At 42.2% G+C, this 24,804-nt stretch overlaps 1 protein-coding gene across 6 annotated transcripts in view; it reads right to left on the minus strand.

Annotated features, from left to right (window-relative positions):
* DGKI (diacylglycerol kinase iota) overlaps positions 1–24,804 on the minus strand; it is a 286,887-nt gene that overhangs the window by 150,599 nt on the left and 111,484 nt on the right. For all 6 annotated transcript variants that reach the window (XM_074939900.1, XM_074939905.1, XM_074939893.1 and 3 more), the window contains exons 3-6: positions 24,686–24,781; positions 21,780–21,854; positions 8,604–8,660; positions 5,387–5,452 (exon numbers count right to left, since the gene is read on the minus strand). In XM_074939900.1, the coding sequence (XP_074796001.1) occupies positions 5,387–5,452; positions 8,604–8,660; positions 21,780–21,854; positions 24,686–24,781 (294 nt within the window). The remainder of the gene's footprint in view (positions 1–5,386; positions 5,453–8,603; positions 8,661–21,779; positions 21,855–24,685; positions 24,782–24,804) is intronic.

Raw genomic sequence — 24,804 nt, forward strand, 5'->3', positions numbered from 1 at the left:
AAAAAAGACTCAGTAGAGAGACAGAACCTACTTTCATATATTTGAATAGACCTGCATGAAATTTAGAATATCCATCCTGCAGGAAATACCAATATTTCAATATTTGTATTGTCTCATATCTGAATGTAAAGTTAAAATTTCAAAAAAAAATTTATAGAATGTAAATTTCAAAACCTTTAAATTTAGATATTTTCAATCAAAGCATTTAAACAATCCCAAAATCAAAATGTTTCATTTCAGTTTGTTGAAATGACCCAGAACACTTTGCTTTGAGTCATTTCAACTTTAAATTGAATATTCCACTTGTGGCACTTTGCCTTGTGGGAGTTGTAGTTCATGAGGCTGATGCCAGCACTCTTCCACGTGGGCCAGGCTCCCTGGCTAGACTACCTCTCCCCGGATGCACCCAGAATCATGCGACACCCATGACATACCACACAGAGCTTGGGAAGAGGAAAATCCACATGGAGTATGGGAAATGTAGTCCTCCAGGGAGCTCAGCCAATAGAAGAAAATGAGGGCCTCAACTATGACTACCATCAGCAATGTGCTGATAGGGAAATGCAGTTCAATGTTTACAGGGTGACCAGATGTCCCGATATTTGGGCCTGTGTCTTATATAGCCTCCTTTTATCGCCCACCCCCGTCCCAATTTTTCACACTTGCTGTCTGGTCACCCTATACTGAACTGATTCAAACAATGTTTCAGGTCAGCTCAACAAAACACAATATTCCAATCTGAGTCAAATCAAGTCAAAACAAAATATTTTGTTCAAATTTTTCCATCAGAAAATCAATTTTTTCCACAAAGCTGAGATTTTGCCATTGAAAATTTCAATTTGGCAGAAACTGCATTTTTAATCAGAAAAAAATCCCAATGGAAAATTCCCAACCAGTTCTATGCTTTAAGGCCAGAAGGGACAATTAAATCATCAAGTATGATAGCATGTATAATATAAGCTGTAAAACTTCATCCAGCTACCCCTTATTAAGCCCCATAACTTGTGATTGACGAAAGTATATATTTTCCAGAAAGGCAGCAAGTCTCAATCTGAAGACCTCAAGAGGTGGAGAATTCATCACTTCCCTTGATAGTTTGTTCCAATAGTTAATCACATTCATTATTAAAAAAAATTGTGTTTTATTTCTAATTTAAATTTGTCTGACTTTAACTTCTCGCCTCCCTTGGCTCTTGTTATGCCTTTCTTGCTAGGTTAAAGAACCTTTTACTATCTGGTATCTTCTCCCCATGAAGGTCAGTGACTTATCCACTGTAATCATATCACCTCTCAATCTTCTTTTTGATAAACTAAGCAGAAAAACTAAGCTTTACTTACTAACAAATTTATTTGAGCATAAGCTTTCGTGAGCTGTAGCTCACGAAAGCTTATGCTCAAATAAATGTGTTAATCTCTAAGGTGCCACAAGTACTCCTTTTCTTTTTGCGAATACAGACTAACACGGCTGCTACTCTGAAATCCGTAAGCTTTACTTGAATCCCCAAGCTGACATCCAGTGTCCAGATCCAAAATGGAGTTGTTTGAAGAATTATAAAATTTGATTTAGTAACAGTGTCAGGGAACATCTGCTCCACTGCTTCAGTAATCAGTATGCCTCTTATCGTAGCTTCTGTGCGAGGGAGGAGGAGGAGGGCAGGCAGGTACAGAGGAGCAGGCAGATATTATTGTTCAGTGCCATGAAGAGAGAGAATTAAAACAATAAACAAAAATAATCTAACTAGATTATCCAAATTTGGGCCCTTCACTTATCCAAGTCTTTATCTATTTTGTCCCCGCAAGATGTGGTTTACAAGACCACAATCAGCACTCTGAAGAATGGAATTCTCTCTCTGCCTGGCCAATGTGAGAAGGTGCATGTTGCAGCTGTCTGGCCAATACTTAGCCTAGGCTGTCCCATACCTGGTCTGCTGTGATCACCATACACCAGAGCCCATGGATCAAATTCAGTCTCCTGAGGCATCACACCTTGGGACCTCCACACCTATACCTGTTTTTTCCCCATTTTTAGTCCCCTACAATCTGTTGATTTCAGGGCTCAGTGGCCCCTCTCTCACCTGAGGGGGCAGGCTTTTCACCATGGTGATGGGCTTCACCCACCAATCCTGTCTATGACATAGGCCCATTGACTTCACAAGCACAAATAGCCCAACTGCTTCCTGATTGGGCAAACCTAGTACATCATTTTATGCGGGCCTAAAAATCCAGTCTCAGATCTACAGTATGTATGACAGGAGTGATAGAGACTGAGAACTGACACTGGGCAGATTGATTGCTAACTAAGGGCTTGTCTACACTTAAAACTCTACAGCAGTACAGTTATAGAGTTACAGCTGTGCCACTATAGCACTTCCGTGTAGATGCTGGGGTTCTGCCATCGGCATACGTAATCTACCTCCCTGAGAGGCAGTAACTAGCTAGACAGAAGAATTTTTCCATTGATGTAGCGCTGTCTACTCTGAGGGTTAGGTCATCTTAATTACGTCACTCAGGAATGTGGATTTTTTACACCTGTGAATGATGTAGTTACGCCGATTTAATTTTCTAGTGTAGACCAGGCCTGAGTTTCTTCATTCACTGAGATCTGAGTTTCTTTTAATGTTTCTCATAAATTTAATTCCTCCTTCCTTTGAAAAAAATATTTTGGCCCCTGGTGGATAGAAAGATTTTTTTTCCAAGTTGGTGGAAATACCTGTTTCCCAAACCTGCAACTAAGAAAAAACAAAATCTGGTGCATTTGTTCCAAGGGCCATAAGTGGTATTTTTTTAAACTGAGCAGCTTGCTTTGTTTCTGGGTGAATCATTTTTTTCATTTATTCTGTAGGCTATTTGATTTCTTACAGCGTTAATAGTGAAAATGATCCAGCAATAAAAATATAATAATGATTATTTTGAAGTAAAATAGCACTATTCTTCCTCGAATTGCTTTACAAATATAAGCTAATCTCTCCTCCTGTCAGGTGAATTAGTAAATATTAAGAACCTGAATTTACATATAGGGAAACTGATGCAGTAAAGTGATTTATCCAAGGCCACAGTGGGGAGTTGGTGAAAACAGTGGGATTAAAATATTGGCGTTTCCCACTCAAGTTCCTCTGATCAGCCTGCTGGCCATTTCCCCAGGCTTCCTCCTGCCTCCCCTCTGAGTAAGATAGAAAGCTAGAATTCACTTTTTCTTTGCTGTTCCTGGGTTGGGTTTGCCTCCACTCGCTCCTGAAAGAGATAGAATTATCCCACGAGAAATACATTGCACGATTTGAGAAACACTAGGATGGAGCACTAACTCCATATTTGAGATGGGGTTGTTGCATTAATGCCTGATTCACCCATTTCAGGTGTAGTATGTAAAACTACATGTTGTGAGATCTTCTTGTGAAAATAAATCACATTGGTGCAGGATGGAGGAAATATATTTGGAGGAAGAGAGCTCCTGGATCCCCAGATTGCATTGGGATCACAACCTGTCCAAATAATTGGAGTCAAAGTCATATTAGCAGCTTCCCACATGTAAAGGAGCTATAGGCCACTGGTTAATCACCTCTGATTTCTGTTCCCCAATTGATCTATAGAGTGCAGAGCTTGCACTAGACAAAAGCAGACTAAGCAATTGCTTCAGGCCCCAAGCAACTGAAGGGGGCCCCCTATTAATTATTAGTATGTGTTGGTGGGGGGAATATTCCTGCTTAGGGCCCCCAGTGGGCCAGCATCAGCACTGATAGGGTGGGACCGCAGGAAAAATCTCATGAGACACTATCCTGTATTAGACCATCGGTCCATATAATCCAGTAACCTACCCCCCTACGCCGCCTCCCAGCAGTGGCCAATGATGCTTCAGAAAGAAGTAAGGCAAAAAAATAAACTAACACACTAAGCAAATGATGTATGCGGAAATTCATTCCTGACCACAGGCTTACGACTAGAAGTACGAGATGTGATTGCTCCTAAATCTTTCTCTCAGCTTGAATAATGGTAAGTATTATTAATGTTCATTAAAATATTTTAGCTATCCAATTCCAGCCATAGGATTTGACTGATGACCTCCTAGAATAATGAGATCCACAGAATGAGTAAGCACTTCATGAAACATACTTTCTTCTATTGCTCTAAATTTACTTCCATTTCATTTCAATGACTGTCTCCTTCATCTTGCATGACAGGGGAAGTTAAAGGATGGTTTTAAAGGCAGAAGAACAAAAAAAGTAGGAGCACAAGACAAACAAATATTTGGTTATAGAGGAGGTCACTTTGCCATTAAAATACAAAGGCATTTTTCTTGTTAGTGTTTTCTTTTATCCTTCCTGGTTTCTGGACAGAGAGCTCTACCAGAACATATGCATGCAAACTTTAACTCTGTGTGTATTAAGGTGCTCTTCTCTTTGCACTTCTACTGACCTCAACCTCAGGGGAGCCATGTCTTTTGTCCATTCCAGTCCAGACTGGTCATGTAGATACCATGAATATATCAAGTGCTGGTTCTGGTACAACATGCACTGACTGTTCTACAAGCATAATGAATCCCTTTGACACCAGTGCTGGAGATACAAAGCAGCTTGGAGAATGGCAGAGGCACAAGAAAACATGGCTCCAATGTCATCGTGTGTCATATCAGCATAAGAATGCTGCATGTAAGCCTCTCACTGCTGGTGCTCACATACCATCTGCCATGAAGAGGATACTGCATCTTACTGCAGCTAGTACTTTAGCTCAGTATCCACGGCCAGTTTGTTACATCTGATTTTCTGGTTCTGGCTAAAAAATACATACCACGGAGAACCCGACAAGACATGGGCTCTGCCCTTTGTCCACACAATAATTAACTGCTGAACCTGAAGAAAAGAGAGATTTCTCAGGAAGAGAAGAGAGAGACAGTAGCATAACCTAGTTCTGGAGAAAGGAAGTTATGCTTAGGTGTAAATTAATTTCATCACCTCTTAGATGCTTGGAGGACTGGAAGATCTGGGAGAAAAGGTCCTATAGGGAGCCAAGTTTTCTCTTATCTTTTCTGTAGCCTTTGGAAATGGGTTTTCAGAGTCTGTACAGCAGAGCATTCATTGACAAATCCAGTCTAACACACTGAGAACAATTATGTATCAGGGATGAAGGAATGGTGCTGGACTATAGTGCACTAGCGTTTCACTTCTGGAGATCCGGCATCAGGTCACAAGTAAGATAAATTTGCTGTAACCACTTTGGTCCCCATTTGTGCACATCAGAAACCCATCACCCCACTTGGCATGATTATCATTCTCTGCTCAAGAGAGGGCTGGAATAGAATAATTAAATGGTTGGGAAGAGCCACCTGCTGAATTGAATCTAGCAGTGTCGAGAGAATCCTGGCATAACCATTATCATGTACATATGCCACTTACCTTTCCACACTGCTTGCACTTCCCTTCCTGCCTCCGCCTGTGCACCCAGTGATGTCGGACAAAGTTCTGCAGGAAAGAGACAAAATGAAAGCATTAGTAAATGATAGCATCTTACCTTTACAGAGCACCTTTCATCCCTCATCATTTTCCAGCCATATATATATACGAGAATCACTTCAGCCATGACTGAATTGCAGTCACTTTTGGAGCAAAACATGGCAGCCATTAAGCAGCAGTACTACCCCCCAGTTTATATTGGGAAATAAAAACACCATACACAACTGAAAGTGCAGGAGGAATCTAGGTAGACAGCATTCATTACCCAAATTGGAATCTGAACAGAACAACCCCCGATACTCTCATACAAAAAGAATAGAGTACAGTCCAGCAAAGACAATTACAGTATCAGCCAGGAGAGAAGAAGTATCCTTAAAGCACTATGTTTACCTATAGCATAGGGCCCACTTCTACTCCCCATTGAAGTCAATGGGAGGGGAAGTTCATCAGTGAGTTCAGTGGGAGCTAGGTTTGGTCTTATAAGGCAAGAACATGGGTTGGCCTACAGGTCCACGTAGAGGAACAAGGGGGTGTAAGGCGTTCCTTTACTCCCCTTCATGGGCTACCCACACTATGGATCACAGCATGGAGGGAAGGAAAGCAGCATCTGCAGGGCTGCTACCTCCCTTTCCATGCATAGTGCCTCAACTTTTTCCCCTCAATACACCAGCCAGCAGAGCTGAGCAAATGTGGAAGGGGATGTAATCTGCATCTAGCATAGGCACCGACTCAGTGAGTGCTCCGGAGAAAAATTGCTCTGCACCCACCGACAGCTCCAAGCCCCGCCGCCCCAGCTCACCTCTGCCTCTGCCTTCTCCTCCTCCCCTGAGTGCACCGCATCCCTGCTTTTCCTCCCAGAGCTTGCTGCCACGAAACTGCTGTTTTGCAGCATAACAAGCTGTGAGAGGGAGGGGGAAGGAGCGGGAACGTGGTGCGCTCAGGGGAGGAGGTGGGGAAGAGGCGGGGCTGGGGCAGGGATTTGGGGAAGGGGTTAGAATGGGGATGGGGCGGGGGCAGAGTCTGGGGGCACGAGCACCCACTGGTGCCAGGAGAAGTTGGCGCCTATGGCATCTAGTATAGACTAGTAGCAGATTTCTTCCCCCTGGAGAAATGGAAGAGCCAAAGACATGCTTGTAACTCTAAGAGTATATCTACACTGCAAGTGAAGGGATGACTTTAGCCAGGGTAGGCATACCCATGCTAGCTCTAATGTAGTTAACAGGGGTAACAATAGTTGTGTAGATGGGCTAGCAACCAGTGTATGTACCCATGTTCCCCAGTGGGCTTGCACTTGGCTACATCTACACTTGGAGCTAGGGGTGTGACTCCCAGCTAGCAGAGACATATTCATGCTAGTTCTCCCCAGGTTAGCATGCTAAAAAGAGTAGTCAGAGTAACAGCCGTGTTAGTCTGTATTCGCAAAAAGAAAAGGAGTACTTGTGGCACCTTAGAGACTAACCCATTTATTTGAGCATAAGCTTTCAGCTGTAGCTCAAGAAAGCTTATGCTCAAATAAATGTGTTAGTCTCTAAGGTGCCACAAGTACTCCTTTTCTTTTTGAAAAATAGTAGTGTAGCCAGAGTAGCATGGGCAGCAGCAAGTGGCAGCTCAGGCTAACCATCCTGAGTGTGTACCCATGGAGTCTGGGAGGGTTTGTACTCAGGGCAGCTGGTAATACGCTACTACTTTTAGCATACTAGCTCAGTGAGAGCTGGCGTACGTCTGTGCAAGCTGTGGATTGCACCCCTAGTGCCAACCGTAGATGTAGCCTCAGAGCAGGCTTGGAAGGTTTCGATTTTTATTGGTCAGTGTTGATAAATATCGATTTCACTGTACACAGACAAACCACTGAAAAATGTTTCCATCGATAGTAATAGACATAGGCAAAGAAATATGCTGCTTGAGATCTTATTGCAGTTTGATTTAAAGCTGTTTGTTTTGTACATTTTGACGCATGATGCTGACAATTTGTGTTTTAACAGTCACAAAGCTTTAGCTTTTTGAATTTCAACATTTATTGTTATTAAATAATTATTGTCTGACCCCCCCCATAATTCCCCCAACTATGAAAATTTAAATTGATAAAAATAATAAATGCTGAAAATCCATGATTTTGTGCAACTGTGAAAATTTAAGTAGATAAAAATGAAAAGACACTTAAAAATAAACATCAATATTAAAGGTCAAAATAATTAAAAAAATAAAAATGAAATCCTGCCAACCCTTCCTAAGAGTCACCAGGTCTGCCCGCGGGACAGCACAACTATGCACTGTCCCTTGCTATGGGTTAAGAGTAAACTCTCAGTCTAGCCAATAATTTATGCCATACCCTCTACCCTACACTTTAAAATCTTTTCCTGAACTCTGAAACTTCCTTTTAACAGCTACTACTATCTGGCTTATCAATAAAGCTGGGATATTACACAAGCAAAACAGCTCTACTTTTTTCCTTCTTTTTCTTGATTAAAAAAAATCTAAACATCTAGGACATAAAATGTGAAAGCCTGACATGAAGACAGGAAATAAGCTTCAACAACTATATTGACTCTACTTTGTTGCACATGTGCTTTTTTCTGTGCCTGTTTATTCTTCTAAAATATGTTCCTTAGGGTTTATGTCATTAAATACATGCATAAATACTGTAAAACATACAGCATCTGTAATGTGGCCAAATTCAGACTGCAGTTGGAATTAACTTTTGCATTTCTTGAGGTTTTGTCATTTTTAATTCTGTAAGCTAACAAGAGACTTGAAAAACTGAAAGTACTATTGGCAAAGTGAGGGGAAAGAGGGTGAAAGAAAGCAAAGAAATAATGGAGAGATGCAGAGATAGAAAAATCAGAAAAACTGGTTGAAAGACAGAAAATAAGAAAGGAAGAATATGAAATATAAGTAAGAGAATATGAAAAAAGAATGATTGGGGAGAAAAAAGAGAGAATGGATGAGGGAATATGGAAAGAAAAGAAACTGATGTTGTTGATATAACTAATGTGGCTATTTGTCTAGAATTCATTTTATATTCCTTGTGAAGAAGAGAATGTGTCCCAAAGGGGGCCAGTTCTCTTTCTAAGGCTCCAGTGAGTCTAAAAGCACTGTTCCTACTCCAGGAACAGGTGCATAAATCATAGAGGGGAGCAATCGTTAGTCATAAATTACTTACTTCTCTTGGAGATCTGGAGCCCCCCTCTCGGAACGTTGGTTTGCACCGGAAATTAATCTGTCATTAAAAGCAAAGCAAACAAATAGGAAAAAAATCAATATTGTATAGGAATGTAAACAGAAATCAGAGGTGGCTGTAAATGTTGACAATGTGTATGGTAATGTGTGAGAACTGTTCCCATATATTATATTAGATCAGCTCTGCAAAATCCCCTTTTCAAAAACATACTAGCTCAACTAAAAATCCAGTGTCCCAACAAAGAGACCCACCTTGCTGTTAAAAGAGCATGTGTGTGCATTCACCTGCCAAACAATCCACATCTTGCCTCCCCATGTCTCTAAACAGTCTTCTCTTCACCATGTTGTGGCTGTCTGTTCAGTGTCTCTTCTTTGCCTGCCCTCCCCCTCTTAAAAGGCAGCACTGCATCAGTTTAACCTTGCTTTGCATGAGCAAGGTTACCTTTGCAACCAGAGGCTGGGCTTAAGCTGGGGGTTTTAAAAAGTCAATGGAAGCTGGGCATCAAACTCCTTCAGGTTTACTCCTTTTTAAATGAAAGCTAGATTCTGTAGACCATTCACATGAGAAATGTTGGGACTCACCCTGAATGAGTAAAGAGATTTTTCCACCTCTTTATCAAGCCATTCCCACTTACCCACCCACAAATCCTGGCCAGACTAGCAGTGCGTCAAAAAGGATCAGCTACATTCCCTATTTCTGGGGGCAGAGTAGAGTACAGGCCAACAGGCGCTTTCATAAAACTGAAAATGTTAAACAGATTGGAAACAAAAAGGAAGGATGAACCAAATGGTTGAACCAAATGGTTGTGGGGAAGGAAAAGGGAAGAATTGGGAGAAAGGGGGATGCAGAGAGAATAAAGAAGTAATGGGGGGAACACTGAGAGAAAACAAAAGGGAGAGGATGATGGGAGAGGTGGAAAAAGAAATGGTGCATTTAAACTGAAGTTACCAGTGGACCTCAGGTTTGCATCTCCACTGTTTTCTCTTTCTCCCCATGCTAAGGGGCCATAAAACGAAGAGTCAAATTATAATCCCAACTCATTTCAAAACGTATGTCAGTAGTAGCAACATGAAATTGTAATTCTTAATACTGGATGCAAAATTTTACAGGCTGCAAAATGCTACAGTGTAAAAATTTTACACACACATCCTGCAAATCACCTACATGATCACAGCTTTTGATCTATATGCATAAAATGGCCAGCAATCAAAATGCTTGCTCTTGGTGCTATCTTCTCAGGCCATCCCACAATACTTGCAGAATACACAAGCATGTTCAACAGCCACACTATGGTGTACTTCCAGAAAGTACCACCTTTAATACTACAGCATTGAACAGACATAAGAACTGATGCTACAGCATTAGTCAATCTGCGTGAGTCTGATGCTACAATATCCTTCCTGAAACAGTATTTATAGGGTCAGTACTTCCTCTTTCAGATGAGATATGATCCTCTCAACCATTTCTGCCCATGGTGTCCCTACAGGAGAGATGTTAACTTCAGTATCCTGACCAAATTCCACTCTGATAATTGTGCTTTGAACTAACATGAATAAGAGCTGTAAATCAGATTTACCTCAGCTGGATTCATACACAAAAGGGAGATTCTTGATCTGAAAAACTGCTAAAAGATCCCCTCACGCACACCCAAAGTAGTAATAAAGAAATCACAAACATCTGCGTTCCTTTCTTTCATCCTTATGGTAGGTTTCTCTACAGACAAATTTTCAAAAATATAAGTAACAGACTTTCTGGACCCAAAAACCAAGAGTATGGCCCCACAATCCATTCATTTAAAAGGGAAAGTATACACAGAAAACTACATTGAATGGAATTGTTGCTTATATATGCACAGTCAATATACAGGCATGATTTTATTAGTTGAGGAATTTTCTGCCATCAATAGGTTCAGTAGTTCTCAAGCTATTTACTGTTGTGGGCTGCATATGCAGCTCTCTGTGTGTTATGTGGGCTGCATCCACACAATGTATATGCTGAGAGCCCGGAGAGTGTGGCTGTGGATCCTGCCTGCAAAGATGGGGAGCACTGTCCAATGCGGGGTGCCCCCCAGCTAGGGACAGTCCCCCCAGCATCCAGACTCCCCGCCCAGCACTGGGCTGGCACACGAGCCCTCCAGGGACTGACCCTTCCAGCACCTAGTCCACAACCCAGGGACTGCCCTCTAGGCACCCAGCCCCCCAACTAGGGACTGCCCCCCCCAGCAACTGCCCCCAGCATCCAGCCCCCCAGCACTCAATCCCTCCCATCCAGGGACTGTGCCCCAGCCACCACTTCCCCTACCTAGAGTCTGTCCCCCATGGACCAGCTGCACCCCCTGTCCCCACACCTCAACCCCCTGCACTCCCCTCCCTACAGCCCTAGCCCCCTGCATACCCCTCCCCCATCGTCACTGGTCTCCTACCTTGGCTGCACCTAGCTGAGCTGTGCAGCCCACCCCGCCCACCTGCTGCTGCGGGCCTAGTGCTGGGGATCCTGCTCCAGTCGAGGTCACTGGACCCGCGATTCTGCAGGGTAGGGGGCACTGAGCACCCAGGCCTCCTGCCAATGCTACTAGGCCTGATCCTGCCGGGAGGCGGCTGACAGTGGGCTCAATCCTGTGCTGCCCTGTTTTTGCATCCTGCTACCACCTCTGTGCCCGGGGCAGATGCCCCTCCCACCCCACACTAGTTACGGTTCTGAAGATATCACGTGAGCCACAGCTGTGTGCTGATTGGGCCACGAGTTGAGAACCACTGGGTTAAATGATAAACATGGAAGATGATACTAACAAGGGGAAGCAGCATGTCTGCATGTCTGAGAAACTTAGACTGACTGTCAAAGTGAAACATAATTAAACATATCTCTCAACTGTCCATTATAAAGGCAGAGTGGTTGGGCTTCCTTATTATAGATATAATTGATCTCCATCCCAAAATGAAAGAACAGCAACTTCATTTAAGTGATGTAAAATTATAGCATTAGACATGAATAGAAAGTAGCATAAACTCTGGCAAGTCAGTAAAAGTATAATTAGGAAGGCCAAAAAAAGAATATGAAGAGCAACTAGCCAAAGACTCAAAAACTAACAGTGAAAAAAATTAAGTTCATCAGAAGCAGGAAGCCTGCTAAACAATAAATGGGGCCACTGGATGATCAAGGTACGAAAGGAGCACTCAAGGAAGATAAGACCATTGTGGAGAAGCCAACTGAATTCTTTGCATTAGTCATCACTGGAGAAGATGTCAGGGAGATTCCCACACCTGAGCCATTCTTTTTAGGTGAGAAATCTGAGGAACTGTCCCCGACTGAAGTGTCAGTAGAGAAGGTTTTGGAACAAATTGATAAATTAAACAGTAATAAGTCACCAGGACCAGATGGTAGTCACCCAAGAGTTATGAAGGAACTGCAGTATGAAATTGCAGAACTACTAACTGGGGTATGTAACGAGCCATTTAAATCAGCTTCAGGAGGATAGCTAATGTGACACCAATTTTTAAAATAAGGCTCTGGAGGTGATCCTGGCAATTACAGGCCAGTAAGCCTAACTTCAATACCAGGGAAATTGGTTGAAACTATAGTAAAGAACAGAATTATTAGACACATAGATGAACATAATTTGGTAGGGAAAAGTCAGCATGGTTTCTGTAAAGGGAAATCATGCCTTACCGATCTATTAGCATTCTTTGAGGAGTCAGCAAACCTGTGGATAAGGGTGATCCAGTGGATCTAGTGTACTTGGATTTTCAGAAAGCCTTGACAAGGTCCCTCACTAATGGCACTTAAGCAAAGTAAGCTGTCATGGGATAAGAAGGAAGGTCCTCTCATGGCTCAGTAATGGGTTAGAAAACAGGAACCAAAGGTAGGAATAGGGCTGTCGATTAATCTCAGTCAACTCACAAAATTAACTCAAAAAAAGTAATCGCGATTAAAAAAATTAATCATGATTAATCACAGTTTTTATCGCACTGTTAAACAATAGAATATCAATTGAAATTTATTACATATTTTGGATGTTTTTCTATATTTTCATGTATATATGGTATTCTGTGTTGTAATTTAAATCAAAGTGTATATTATTTTGATTACAAATATTTGCACTGTAAAAATGATAAACAAAAGAAATAGTATTTTTCAATTCACCTCATACAAGTACTGTAGTGCAATCTCTTCATCATGAAAGTGCAACTTACAAATGTTGATTTTTTTTGTGTTACATAACTGCACTTAAAACCAAAACAATGTAAAACTTCAGAGCCTACAAGTCCACTCAGTCCTACTTCTTGTTCAGCCAATCGCTAAGACAAACAAGTTTGTTTATATTTACAGGAGATAATGCTGCCCTTTTCTTATTTACAATGTCACCCAAAAGTGAGAACAGCATTTGCATGGCACTTTTGTAGCCGGCATTGCAAGGTATTTATATGCCAGATATGCTAAACATTCGTATGCCCTTTCATGCTTTGGCCACCATTTCAGAGGAATGCTTCCATGTTGATGACGCTCGTTAAAAAAAAGTGTGTTAATTAAATTTGTGACTGAACTCCTTAGAGTCATAGATTTTAAGGTCAGAAGGGACCATTATGATCATCTAGTCTGACGTCCTGCATAACGCAGGCCACAGAATCTCACCCACCCAATCCTGTAATAAACCCCTAGCCCCTAACCTAACTCTTTAGGGGAGAATTGTATGTCCCCTGCTCTTTTTACCCACATTCTGCCATATATTTCATATTATAGCAGTCTTGGATGATGACCCAGCACATTGTTCATTTTAAGAACACTTTCACTGCACATTTCACAAAACACAAAGCAGGTACCAATGTGAGGTTTCTAAAGATAGCTACAGCACTTGACCCAAGGTTTAAGAATCTGAAGTGTCTTTCAAAATCTGAGAGGGACGAGGTGTGGAGCTTGCTTTCAGAAGTCTTAAAAGAGCAACATTCCGATGTGGAAACTACAGAATCCAAACCACCAAAAAAGAAAATCAACCTTCTGCTGGTGGCATCTGACTCAAATAATGAAAATGAACATGCGTCGGTCCTCACTGCATTGGATTGTTATTAAGCAAAAGCCGTCATCAGCATGGACGCATGTCCCCTGGAATGGTGGTTGAAGCATGAAGGGACATATGAATTTTTAGCACATATTGTACGTAAATATCTTGCGATGCTGGCTACAACAGTGCCATGAGGACACCTGTTCTCACTTTCAGGTGACATTATAAACAAGAAGTGGGCAGCATTATCTCCTCAAATGTAAACAAACTTGTTTGTCTGAGCTATTGGCTGAACAAAAAGTAGGACTGAGTGGACTTGCAGACTCTAAAATTTTACATTGTTTTATTTTTAAAGGCAGGTTTTTTTTGTTCATAATTCTACATTTGTAAGTTCAATTTTCATGATAAAGAGATTGCACTACAGTACTTGTATGAGGTGAATTGAAAAATACTATTTCTTTTGTTTTTTTACAGTGCAAATATTTGTAATCAAAAATAAATATAAAGTGAGCAGTGTACACTTTGTATTCTGTGTTGTAATTGAAATCAATATATTTGAAAATGTAGAAAAAATCCAAAATATTTAAATAAATGGCATTCTATTATTCTTTAACAGTGCGATTAATCATACGATTAATCGCAATTAATTTTTGTAATTGCTTGACAGCCCTAGTAAGACTAAATGGTCAGTTTTCAGAATGGAGAGAGGTAAATAGTGGTGTCCTCCAGGGGTCTGTACTGGGACCACTACTGTTCAACATATTCATAAATGATCCGGAAAAAGGGGTAAACAGTGAGGTGGCAAAATTTGCAGATGCTACAAAACTACTCAAGATAGTTAAGTCCAAAGCAGACTGCAAAGAGTTACAGAGGGATCTTACAAAACTGAGTGACTAGGCAACAAAATGGCAGAAGAAATTCAATGTTGATAAATGCAAAGTAATGCACATTGGAAAACACAATCCCAAACAAACATACAAAATGATGGGATCTAAATTAGCAGTTACCCCTCAAGAAAGAGATCTTCGAGTCACTGTGAATAGTTCTCTGAAAATGTCCACTCAACATGCAGCAGCAGTCAAAAAAGCGAGCAGAATGTTAGGAACCATTAGGAAAAGAATATACAATAAGATGGAAAGTATCATAATGCCACTATATAAATCCAAGTACATTCACACCTTGAATAGTGCATTCAGTTCCGGTCATCGCATCTCAAAAAAGATACATTAGAATTGAAAAAGATACAGAGGAGAGCAACAAAACTGATTAAGGGTATGGAACACCTTCTGTATGAGGAGAGATTAAAAAGACTAGGAGTTTTCAGCTTGGAAGAGATGACTAAGAGGGGATATGATAGTAGTCTATAAAATCATGAATGCTGTGGAGAAAGTGAATAAAGGAAGTGATATTTACTCCTTCACATAATACAAGAACCAGGGGTCACCCAATGAAATTAATAGGCAGCAGGTTTAAAACAAGCAAAAGGAAGTGTTTCTTCACACAACGCACAGGCAACCTGTGGAACTTGTTACCATGGGATGTTGTGAAGGCCAAAACTATAACAGGGTTCAAAAAAGAATTAGAGTTCATGGAGGATAGGTCCATCAATGACTATTAACTAAGATGGTCAGGTATGAAATCCCATGCTCTGGGTGTCACTAGTCCAGTGGTCACCAACCGGTAAATTGCGATCGACTGGTTGATCATGGAGCCTCTGACAGTCGATCTCAGTCTCAGTCTAGGGTTACCAATCCTCTTTCAGCCAAACTAGGAGATCAGCCGCTAACAGTCCGGTGGCACAGCAGGGCTAAGGCAGGCTCCCTGCCTGCTCTGGCCCCGTGCCACTCCTGGAAGCAGCCAGCACATTCTTGCAGCCCCCGGTGGGTGCAGGGGGTCTCTTGCACTGTCCTTGCCTGCAGGCACCGCCCCCGCAGTTCCCATTGGGAATGGGGAACTGCGGCCAATGGGAGCTGCGGGGGCAGTGCCTGCATTCAGGGGCAGAGCATACAGCCATCTGCCCCTTCTGCCTCAGGAGCTGCTGCTGGACATGCCAGCCGATTCTGGGAGTGGCGCAGGGCCAGGGCAGGCAGGGAGCCTGCCTTAGCCCCACTGCCCAGAACCACCTGAGGTAAGCAGCGCCTGGCTGGAGCCTGCACCCCAACCCCCTGTCCCAGCCCTGAACAGCTTCCTGTACCCCAACCCCTTGCCTCAGCCCTAAGCCCCCCCGCACCCAAACTCCCTCCCAGAGCCCGCACCCCACACCCCCTCCTGCACCCCAGCCCTGAGCCCCATCCCATACCCCAATCCTGTCCCAGAGCCTGCACTCCAACCCCCTGCCCCAGCCCCTTTCCAGAGCCTGCACCCTGCACCCCAACCCATTGCCCGAACCCTGAGCCCCCTTCCGGAGTCAGCACCCCACATTCCCTCCTGCACCCCAACCTCCTTCCCCAGCCCTGAACCCCCTCCTTCACCCAAACTCCCTCCCAGAAGCCACACCCTGAACCCCCTCCTGTACCCCAACCCCCTGCTCCAGCCTCAGCCCAGAGCCCCTCGGCCCCAGCCCAGAGACCACACCCCCTCCCACACCCCAACCCCCTGTCCCAGCCCGGTGAAAGTGAGTGAGGGTGGGAGAGAGTGAGCAACAGAAGGAAGGGGGGATGGAGTGAGCGAGGTGGGGCCTTGGAGAAGGGGTGGGGCAAGGGTGTTTGGGTCTGTGTGTACTGTTATTTCTACATTTTCTTTGAGGTAGATCCTGGATTGCACTTGCATTCAAAAAATGATCTTGTGCTTAAAAAGGTTGGAGACCACTGCCCTTTTCTGATTGCCAGAAGCTCAGAGTGGACAATAGGGAAAGGATCACTCAATGATTGCCTGTTCTATTCATTACCTGGCATTGGCCGGTGTTGGGAGACAGGATGCTGGGCTAGATGGACCATTGGTCTGACCCAGTATGGCCGTTCTTATGTCCTTATGTTGGAACAGGAAACAAAGTCATAGAGTTTTAAAGTCAGAAGGGATCACTAGATCATCTAGTCTGACCTCCTGTATATTGCAGGCCGCTACCACCACCCAGCACCTGCACACTAAAACCAGCAATGGAAACGGGACCAAAGTAAATGAGACCCACAGGAGACTAGACTGTTATGTTCCACAGTCAAATATTAGGAGGGATCAAGGTGCACCAGTGCCTGAGGTCTCTACAATGGCAGGGAAATGATTAAGTGAGATATACCCAGATAATCCTAACAAGTGTCCCACACCCACACACTGCAAAGGAAGGCAAACTCTCATGCCCCCCAAAGTCACTGCCAACCTGATCTGGGGGGGAAATTCCTTCCTGACCCAATATATGGTGATCAGTTAGACCCAGCGCATGTAAGCAAGAACCAGCCAGCCATGCTCATGAAGGAGAGACTTCTTGGTACCACCTCAGTGCCCTGTCCAATGTCCCATCTCCACCTGTAGCCATCTCTGGTGCTTCAGAGGAAGAAGATTAAAAAACCTCCCAGAATACAATGGGGAAGGAAGGGTTCCCTTCCTGACCTTTGCCAGTGGCCAACTGAAACCCTGAAGCATGAGCTTTAGGAACAAAACCAGAGTGAGCCCCAGGGCTATTAAGCCCTCCCCCTATATCACAAGCAACCCCATTGTACAAGAGCACTCATAAATTTGTCCAGCTCTCTCTCTAAACTAATTAAGTTGTTTGCCACCACAATTCCTACTGGGAGGCTATTCCAGAACCACCTCCCTCTGATGGTTGGAAACCTTTTTCTAATTTCCACCTTTAATTTTTTTGTGACCAGTTTATACCAATTGGTGCTTCTGCCAACCTTGTCCTTTAGCTTAAATAGCTCTTCACCCTCCTTAGTATTTACCCCCGCCCCCCGCCAATGTATTTAAAGAGAGCAATCATATCCCCTCTCAGCCTTCTTTTTACAAAACTAAACAAACCAAGATCTTCCAGACTGCTCTCCTAAGATAGAACCTACATCCCCCCGTAGCTCTTCTCTCCACCTCTTCCAGTTCAAACCCATCTTTCTTGAATACGGGTGACTGGAATTGTACATAGAATTACAAATGAGGTCTTATGAATGCCTTGTACAATGGTATTAATACTTCTCTCCCTCTACTGGAAATGCCTCGCCTAATACATCCTAGGATCGCATCTGCCTTTCAGAGCCTCACCACACTGGTGGCTCATACTCATCCTGTGATCGACCCACACACCCAGGTCTCTCTCCTCCTCGGTCACTTTCAAACTGATGAGCCACCAGCTTGAATCAGAAATTCTGATTATTAGACCCTAACTACAAGACCTTGCACTGTGTACTATTGAATTTCATCCCATTTCAGTCACTCCAGTCTTCAAGGCCATCCAGATTTTCCTGTTCAATATTCCAATCCTCTTCTGCATTGACAATGCCTCCCAACTTCAGATCATCAGCAAATTTCATTAGCGCGCTCCTGCTTTTTGTGCCAAGGTCATTAATACAAATATTGACTAAGATTAGTCCCAAGACCAACCCTCGAAGAACTCTCTGCAGTCCAATAAGTCACCTTTCAGCACAATCCTTTACATTCTCCCCTTTAGCCAATTCCTTAGTTACTGTACAATGCTTGTACTGATCTCCATCTTTCCTAATTTGACTAATAATTTCCCATGTGTTACCATGTCAAATGCTTTACTGAAGTCCAAAAAAATTAGATCTACTGCACTTCCCTTATTGAAAAAAATCAGTTCTTTTCTCAAAGAAGGAAATCAGGGTACTACAGCATGATCTACCTTTGGTAAACCAACACTGCACTACTTTCCCTTTACCTCCATGAATTTAAATTATTCTTTTCTTCACAGTTTTCTCTAAAGCCTGGCATTCTACTGAGGTCAGACTGTAATTGTTCGGATCACTTTTTTCCCCTTTCTTAAATATAGGTATGACATTAGCTATTCTCCAGTCATTTGGTACTATCCCTGAACAGAAAGAGGTATTTAAAATCCTTGTTACTGGACTAGCAATCTCACGTGTTGGTTCTTTCAGTATTCTGGGATGGAATTATCTGATCCCCAAAATTGGAGATTTAAATTTTTCTTCCACCTCTGATGTGGCAATTTCCATTTCTATATACTCATTTCTATCACCCACACTATATTCATGCACGTGTTCCATATTACCATTGTTACTGAAATCTGAAGCAAAGTATTCATTTAGTTTTTGGGCCATATCTAGATTATCTTTAATCTCCTTCCTTTCCCTCTGCATAGCACCCCAACCTCATGCTTCCATACTCTCTTTTTACCTTTTTTTTTTTTTTTTTGGCAAGAGCTAAGTCAGCCTGTCTTTTAGTAATTCTCACTTTATTCCTACATTTTCTAACCTCCACAACATGGCTTCCTTTGCTGATCAGCCCCTTTTTCCATTCCATATAGACTCTCTGCTTATGCCTAACAACTTTTTTGAGATGGTTATTCATCCAGCCGGGTTTGGAGTCTATCCATACAAGTTTTTTCCCCCTTTCGCCGGATGCAACTTTCAGATAGTTTTTGTAAAACTGATTTGAAGAAATTGTAAGCCTCCTGTACATTTAAGTCCTTGAGTTCTTCAGTCCAGTTGACTTATTTAACTAATTCCCTTAAATTCCCAAAGGCTTCCCTTTAGAAATCAAAAACCACAGATGATGACATGATTTTGATTATCCTTACATTTAATTTAAACTGAATCAACTCGTGATCACTCAATCCAAAGTCATGTCCTATAAGCAACTCTTCTGTGATGTCCTCGCTACTTACTAAAATCAAGTCTAAAATTGCATCACCTCTTGTTGGTTCAGTGACAATTTGATGAAGAAAACCGTCATCTATCACAGCCAAGAATACCTGGGTCCTACTGGTATTAGCAGCATTTATTCTCCAATCTATATCTGGGAAGTTAAAGTTTTCTATTATGACAATTCCCAAAAATATTTCTCTCTCTAATATTAAAGAGATCACTTTCCATAATGGAGAGAGACTGACCCTGGGGATCTATAGTAGGCCCCTAAAACCATCCCAACAGAACCGCCTTTACCATCCTTCCACAAAGTGATTTTGAACCTAACAGATTCTGTTTGGTCCATACTATCGCTTCATATTTCTTTGCAGTGTATTGCTTCGTTGATGTACAACACTACCCCACCCCCTTTGCCTTTATTCCCTTCTCTCCTAAACAGCACATACCCTTCAATACCTGTATTCCTCCAGTAATGAGTGCTATTCCATCTGTAATTACTATAATATCTGATTTGACCTATTGCACCAGTAGTTCCAGTTCCTCCATTTTATTGCCCAGACTCATTGCATTTGTGTACAAACACTTCAGTTGTTTCACTCAGGCCTCACCCAGTTTTCTACCTTGTAGTGTCCCATTATTCCTTATTGTATCTTCATTTAGTTGATTTTCCTGCTGCTGTGTATTGAAGCCAGGCGTGGAGATTTCATGAGTCTCTCCCAATCTTCTCCCCTCATCTCCTAGTTTAAAGCTCTTCTTTTATCAGTCATGACAGCATGGATCCCAGAAGGATAATACTCCAGGTGTTCAAGTGGAGTCCATCAGTTGAGAAGATTCTTCTTTTTGTGGATGCCTCCCAATGGTCGCTCATCCCCCAAACCTTCCTCATAGCACCAATCCCTGAGCCATCTGTTCATCTTCGTTACCTTGTCATGCCTTTGCCCTCCTTCTGTAGGGACCTGAAGTATTTCACTGAAGATCACCTGAGCTTCCACTTCTTGAAGCATCTCACCCAGCCCAGCGCAGTCGTTCTTGATCCATTCCAGCGGGAATCTAGCCAGGCCATTCATCTCCACATGCAGCACAATCAGTGGCTTTTCCCCTTGCGCCCCCCTCAGGATCTTCTCCAGCCTCACCTCCACATCTCGTATCTTTGATTCTGGCAGACAGCATGCTCTCCCGTTCTGTGGATCTGATCTGGTGAGTATGGAGTCCCCAGTCACATAGACCTGCCTCCTGCTGGTGTTGGTATGAATCTGTTTTATGTTCTCTCTAGCGGTCCCTTGTACATCATCTTCATCATCTCTTCCTCTCTTCTGCAGGATTGGCTTCCCTTCGTTTCTTTCTCGCACCTCATCTTCTATCTGTTTCTCCTCTTCATTTCCCAGTGCTGCAGACCTGTCACTCAACTCAATTTCACCACCACTAACTGGTCTTTTCCTCTGCCTTGTCCTCATGGTCATATTCTTCCATGGATCACACTCCTCTCCTGGCAGTCCCCCCTCTAGCTCCTTTTGTTCAGGAAGTGTCCATAAATCTTGAGTTGTCTGTACCACCTCCTCTCTCCTTTCCTGCATTATTCCTTCAAATACCCATCTGAATTCCATCGTCTCCAGCTGCATCTCTAATCCTTGAATCTTCTCTGCCATGAACTCTATCAGGTGACATTTCATGCATTAGTAGCTTCCATCAGATATCCTCTCAAGAATGATGTACATCCCGCAGCTTCTGCATCCAACCATCTTCTTTCTGTCCTCTCCTCCTCTGGTCATTTCTAGTGTGTCTTAATAGCTATCATTGTCTTCTTTTCCAAGATCCTATAACTAGAAAAAAAGAAAAACTTCCCAACCAAACTCACTTACAAATTACCACAGAAACTCTGCTGTTAGCTGTTGGCTGTTCACTACTCCAATGTTCACTAATAACTGGCTTTTAAACCTAGCCAAACTCAGTCAGTTCCACGTGCTCATTAAGGGATATCAGGAAGCTCTGAATCAAACTGAAGATATTGAAAATATTTCTTCATATCAAAAGCATTTTTAAAACATTATTGAAAATTTTCATTTACTATAAGCCAATTTTGATAATTAATTAGGTTACAATTTCAGCTAAAACTGGTAACATTTTAATTAAAACATTGCAAAAAAATTCATGAAAACAAAAATAACCTTAAAAGTCAATAATTTTTGAATTTTGTGTCTTAAAAATAGCTTTTTTTCTATCAAAAAAATTTCCATTTGAAAAATTCCAATCAGCTCTACCTATGATATTATGAAAGCATTGTAATGTATTTGACACAGTACCAGAAATTAAGCTCATGGAATTTTCAGGATAATACTCAGTTATGGATTTAAAATGTGTACTGTACATTCAATATTCCAGCAGGTGGTGTCCTCTTACCTTCTCTAACTGTTCCATGCACGCATTGTGGACCACAATCTTGCAGGCAGCACACTTCCGTCGGAGAGCCGATTTCTACAACATTTAAGAACAGTGGGGTTGAGAGTGTATGGAATGAGGAGAAATCATTTACAGAAACCAAAACATTTATCAGAAGCCAGGCAGCTTCTCTTTCCCCCACCTTATCCAACAGGTCTTCTGGATTGTCTTCAAAACCTGATTGAGCTATATGTTGAAAAATGGCTTGAAGCTGAAGAGTCGAGAATAAAGGCATAAACAGGGTAACAAGGTGGAACATGGGACATATGGCATGGGCATGTGGACAGGAAACAGAACTAAAGGCATTTTTAAAATAGTAAATAAAGTTACTGATGACATTTTGAATAAGACTTCCTTATTAGGAACAGTCTGAAATGGAAAAGGGCATAGCTAGCGAAGAGACAAGGAAATATACACACTTTACTGAGAGTTTCAGTAATGACTCAAACCAAACTGGGAAAAAAGTTCCTCCTCTATTGTTCATGTGAAGCATTGAATTTGATGGGGGCATCTCTCTGACCAATGCCTTGCAGAAAAATCCTGTGTAATTTATTAGAGAATGATAATTGTCCTGCAGAATTTTGTTAACCAACCTATCAAATGTTATAGCAGGAACATAAATTCTCTATTAAATTCTTTAGGGCGGTTTTACAATTCTGTACAAAAGAAATCATCTTCTATTTATATCTATAGGCTTTTACAGAAATGTCCATAGAATCCTATTAAAGTGAACACTAGGTGTCCATTAAGGACAGAAAGCCTTTACCATAAACTTAATTCTTTCTGGTTCTTGCACATACTTAATGATTCTAATGAGTCTTGCAAAAGACATTTTTACAGAAACGTTTATAATTGAAAGACGGAAAGATTATCAACATAATAAATTAAGGCTGATTTGCTTGAAACTCTGCCATCATTTTTATCATAGTCATTGAGAGCTTGTAATTAATGTTTTCTTTATAATTTTCAATATGTTATTAGCTAGATTTTGGAAGCAACAGCCCTCTCTCTTGTAGCTAACATAACACTAGTAAATTTGCATATTGTCAAATCATGATTTTTCTTTGTAAGTCTCTCAATTTTTGGTGTTTTTCTTAAAACGCCAGCTGATAGAATTCTGATATAGCATAACAATCTTAGCTTTTGAGTTCATAAAAAGTAAGTTTCTTAGTCCTCATGATTGCAGAGAAAAGCTTGAAAACATGGAACAAGCATACTGTAACAGCTTAAAGACCAGAAGAAAAATAAAAAGAACCAAACGCTTTTTTTAAAAAAAGCATCATGATTTGTAAACCAATCTCATTACTTTGGGCACTGGACTCGTGATTTTTTTAATATTGGGGCTTGCAATACTGATTCCAAGCATTAGTAAGGAAAGACTGGTGGATAAATCAGACTTTGAGTCTTTTCCATCTCATGTACTATTTATCATAAAGTGTCAGCTCCAAAGGGTGAGAGTTCATATCCTGCTAAGGCCTTACGTTTATTAAAATTTCTATGCATTTTTCCATAAATGCAATTATAGATTAATTATTTCATACAACTTTTCCATTAAAACAATAAATCTGATCTAAAAATATTTTATATGTAAAAAGCCAAGTAATAGAAAGGCCAGTGCAGCCATAGAAAGATGTAGGATCTCTAAAAAGATACAAATTGGAAAACCATTAGCCATTTAATTGATCAAGATAAGCAAAACATAATTAGAGTTAACTAGATTCTCCCCACCTACAGTTCACATACCCACACCAGAAAGCAGCACAAGTGCTACTTTGTGTTACACTGCTAGATTCTCCACAACCAACAAAACCTTAAAACAGAAAAGAATTTCAGTCAAGAAAAGGCCAGGCAATTAAAAATTGCATGTTCTCACATATGACTCTACATCTGTGGGCCTGTTGGCTAGAAAAGCCTTCAATCAACTAAGATTCCCACCAGCCAGAGGTGGACTAGGGTTTGGGGGGGGCCCTAGACCAGAGCAAGTGGGGGTCCCTCCCCACCCCTTCCACCTGCAGTCTCCCCCCTTCTCACCCCTGGTGCTCCTTCTGGGGGTCGGGGTAGGGGAGCTCGCCTCGCTCCTTCCACCCGGCACTCATGCCCGGGAGCAGGGTCAGGGTAGGGGGGCTTGGCCCGCTCCGCCCGCATTGCACTCTTGACAGTGGGGAGCAGGGTCGAGGCATAGGGGCTCCCAGCAGGAGCTTCGGGCAGAGCGGGGCAAGCCTCCACACTCCGACCCCACTCCCTGGCAGGAGCACCAGATGGGTGGGTGGAGTAGGTTGGGGCATGGGGTCGCCCATTTTTCCAGGGGCCCCCAATTGGCCAGGGCCCCTGGGCATGGGCCCAGTTGGCCCAGTGGCTAATCCGCCACTGTCACCAGCATTTCCAAAATGGTCCTGATTCACCACAGTTACTGCAGTTTTATTCCAGGGTAACAGCACTGATTTCAGTGGAGATGTCCCCTCATCAAACTGTAATAACATAGTAGTGAATTAGGCACAGCATACGCTTAAGGGTCTATACTATTACTACAGGCAAAATTCTCAGGGGTCTTAAGCTCAGGTCTTATTCAGGCAAACTTCTACTGACATCACTGGGAGTTTGCCCAGACTAGGACTCAGTAAACACTTCATATTTCATACTATTAGTAGAAATAGTACAATTTTTGAGAGGTTTTTAAAATTTTGTTTAAATAAAGAATTTGACCACTCGTTTTGTTTCTTTCTTTCTTTCTATCTATCTGCTGTAGCAAGGCACCACCTGTCACACTAGGAAATGCAAGTTCCCAAGCTTCTGAAGTAGTCTCTTCAACCAAAACTGGATTGATTGCCCTACAAACAGATAAGAAAATCTGAAACGGTTATACTCACTGCAAATTTGACTTGGCAACTGTCCTCCCCTAGGTAACACAGGTCCCCAGAGACATTGGTCTCCAGCCACAGGTGCTCTCCATTCACTGCGTTCTCCTGAGAAGAGACGATTGTTAAAT

This window comes from Natator depressus, chromosome 1, assembly GCF_965152275.1.
Source record: "Natator depressus isolate rNatDep1 chromosome 1, rNatDep2.hap1, whole genome shotgun sequence".
In the NCBI taxonomy this organism is placed as follows: Eukaryota; Metazoa; Chordata; order Testudines; family Cheloniidae; genus Natator; species Natator depressus.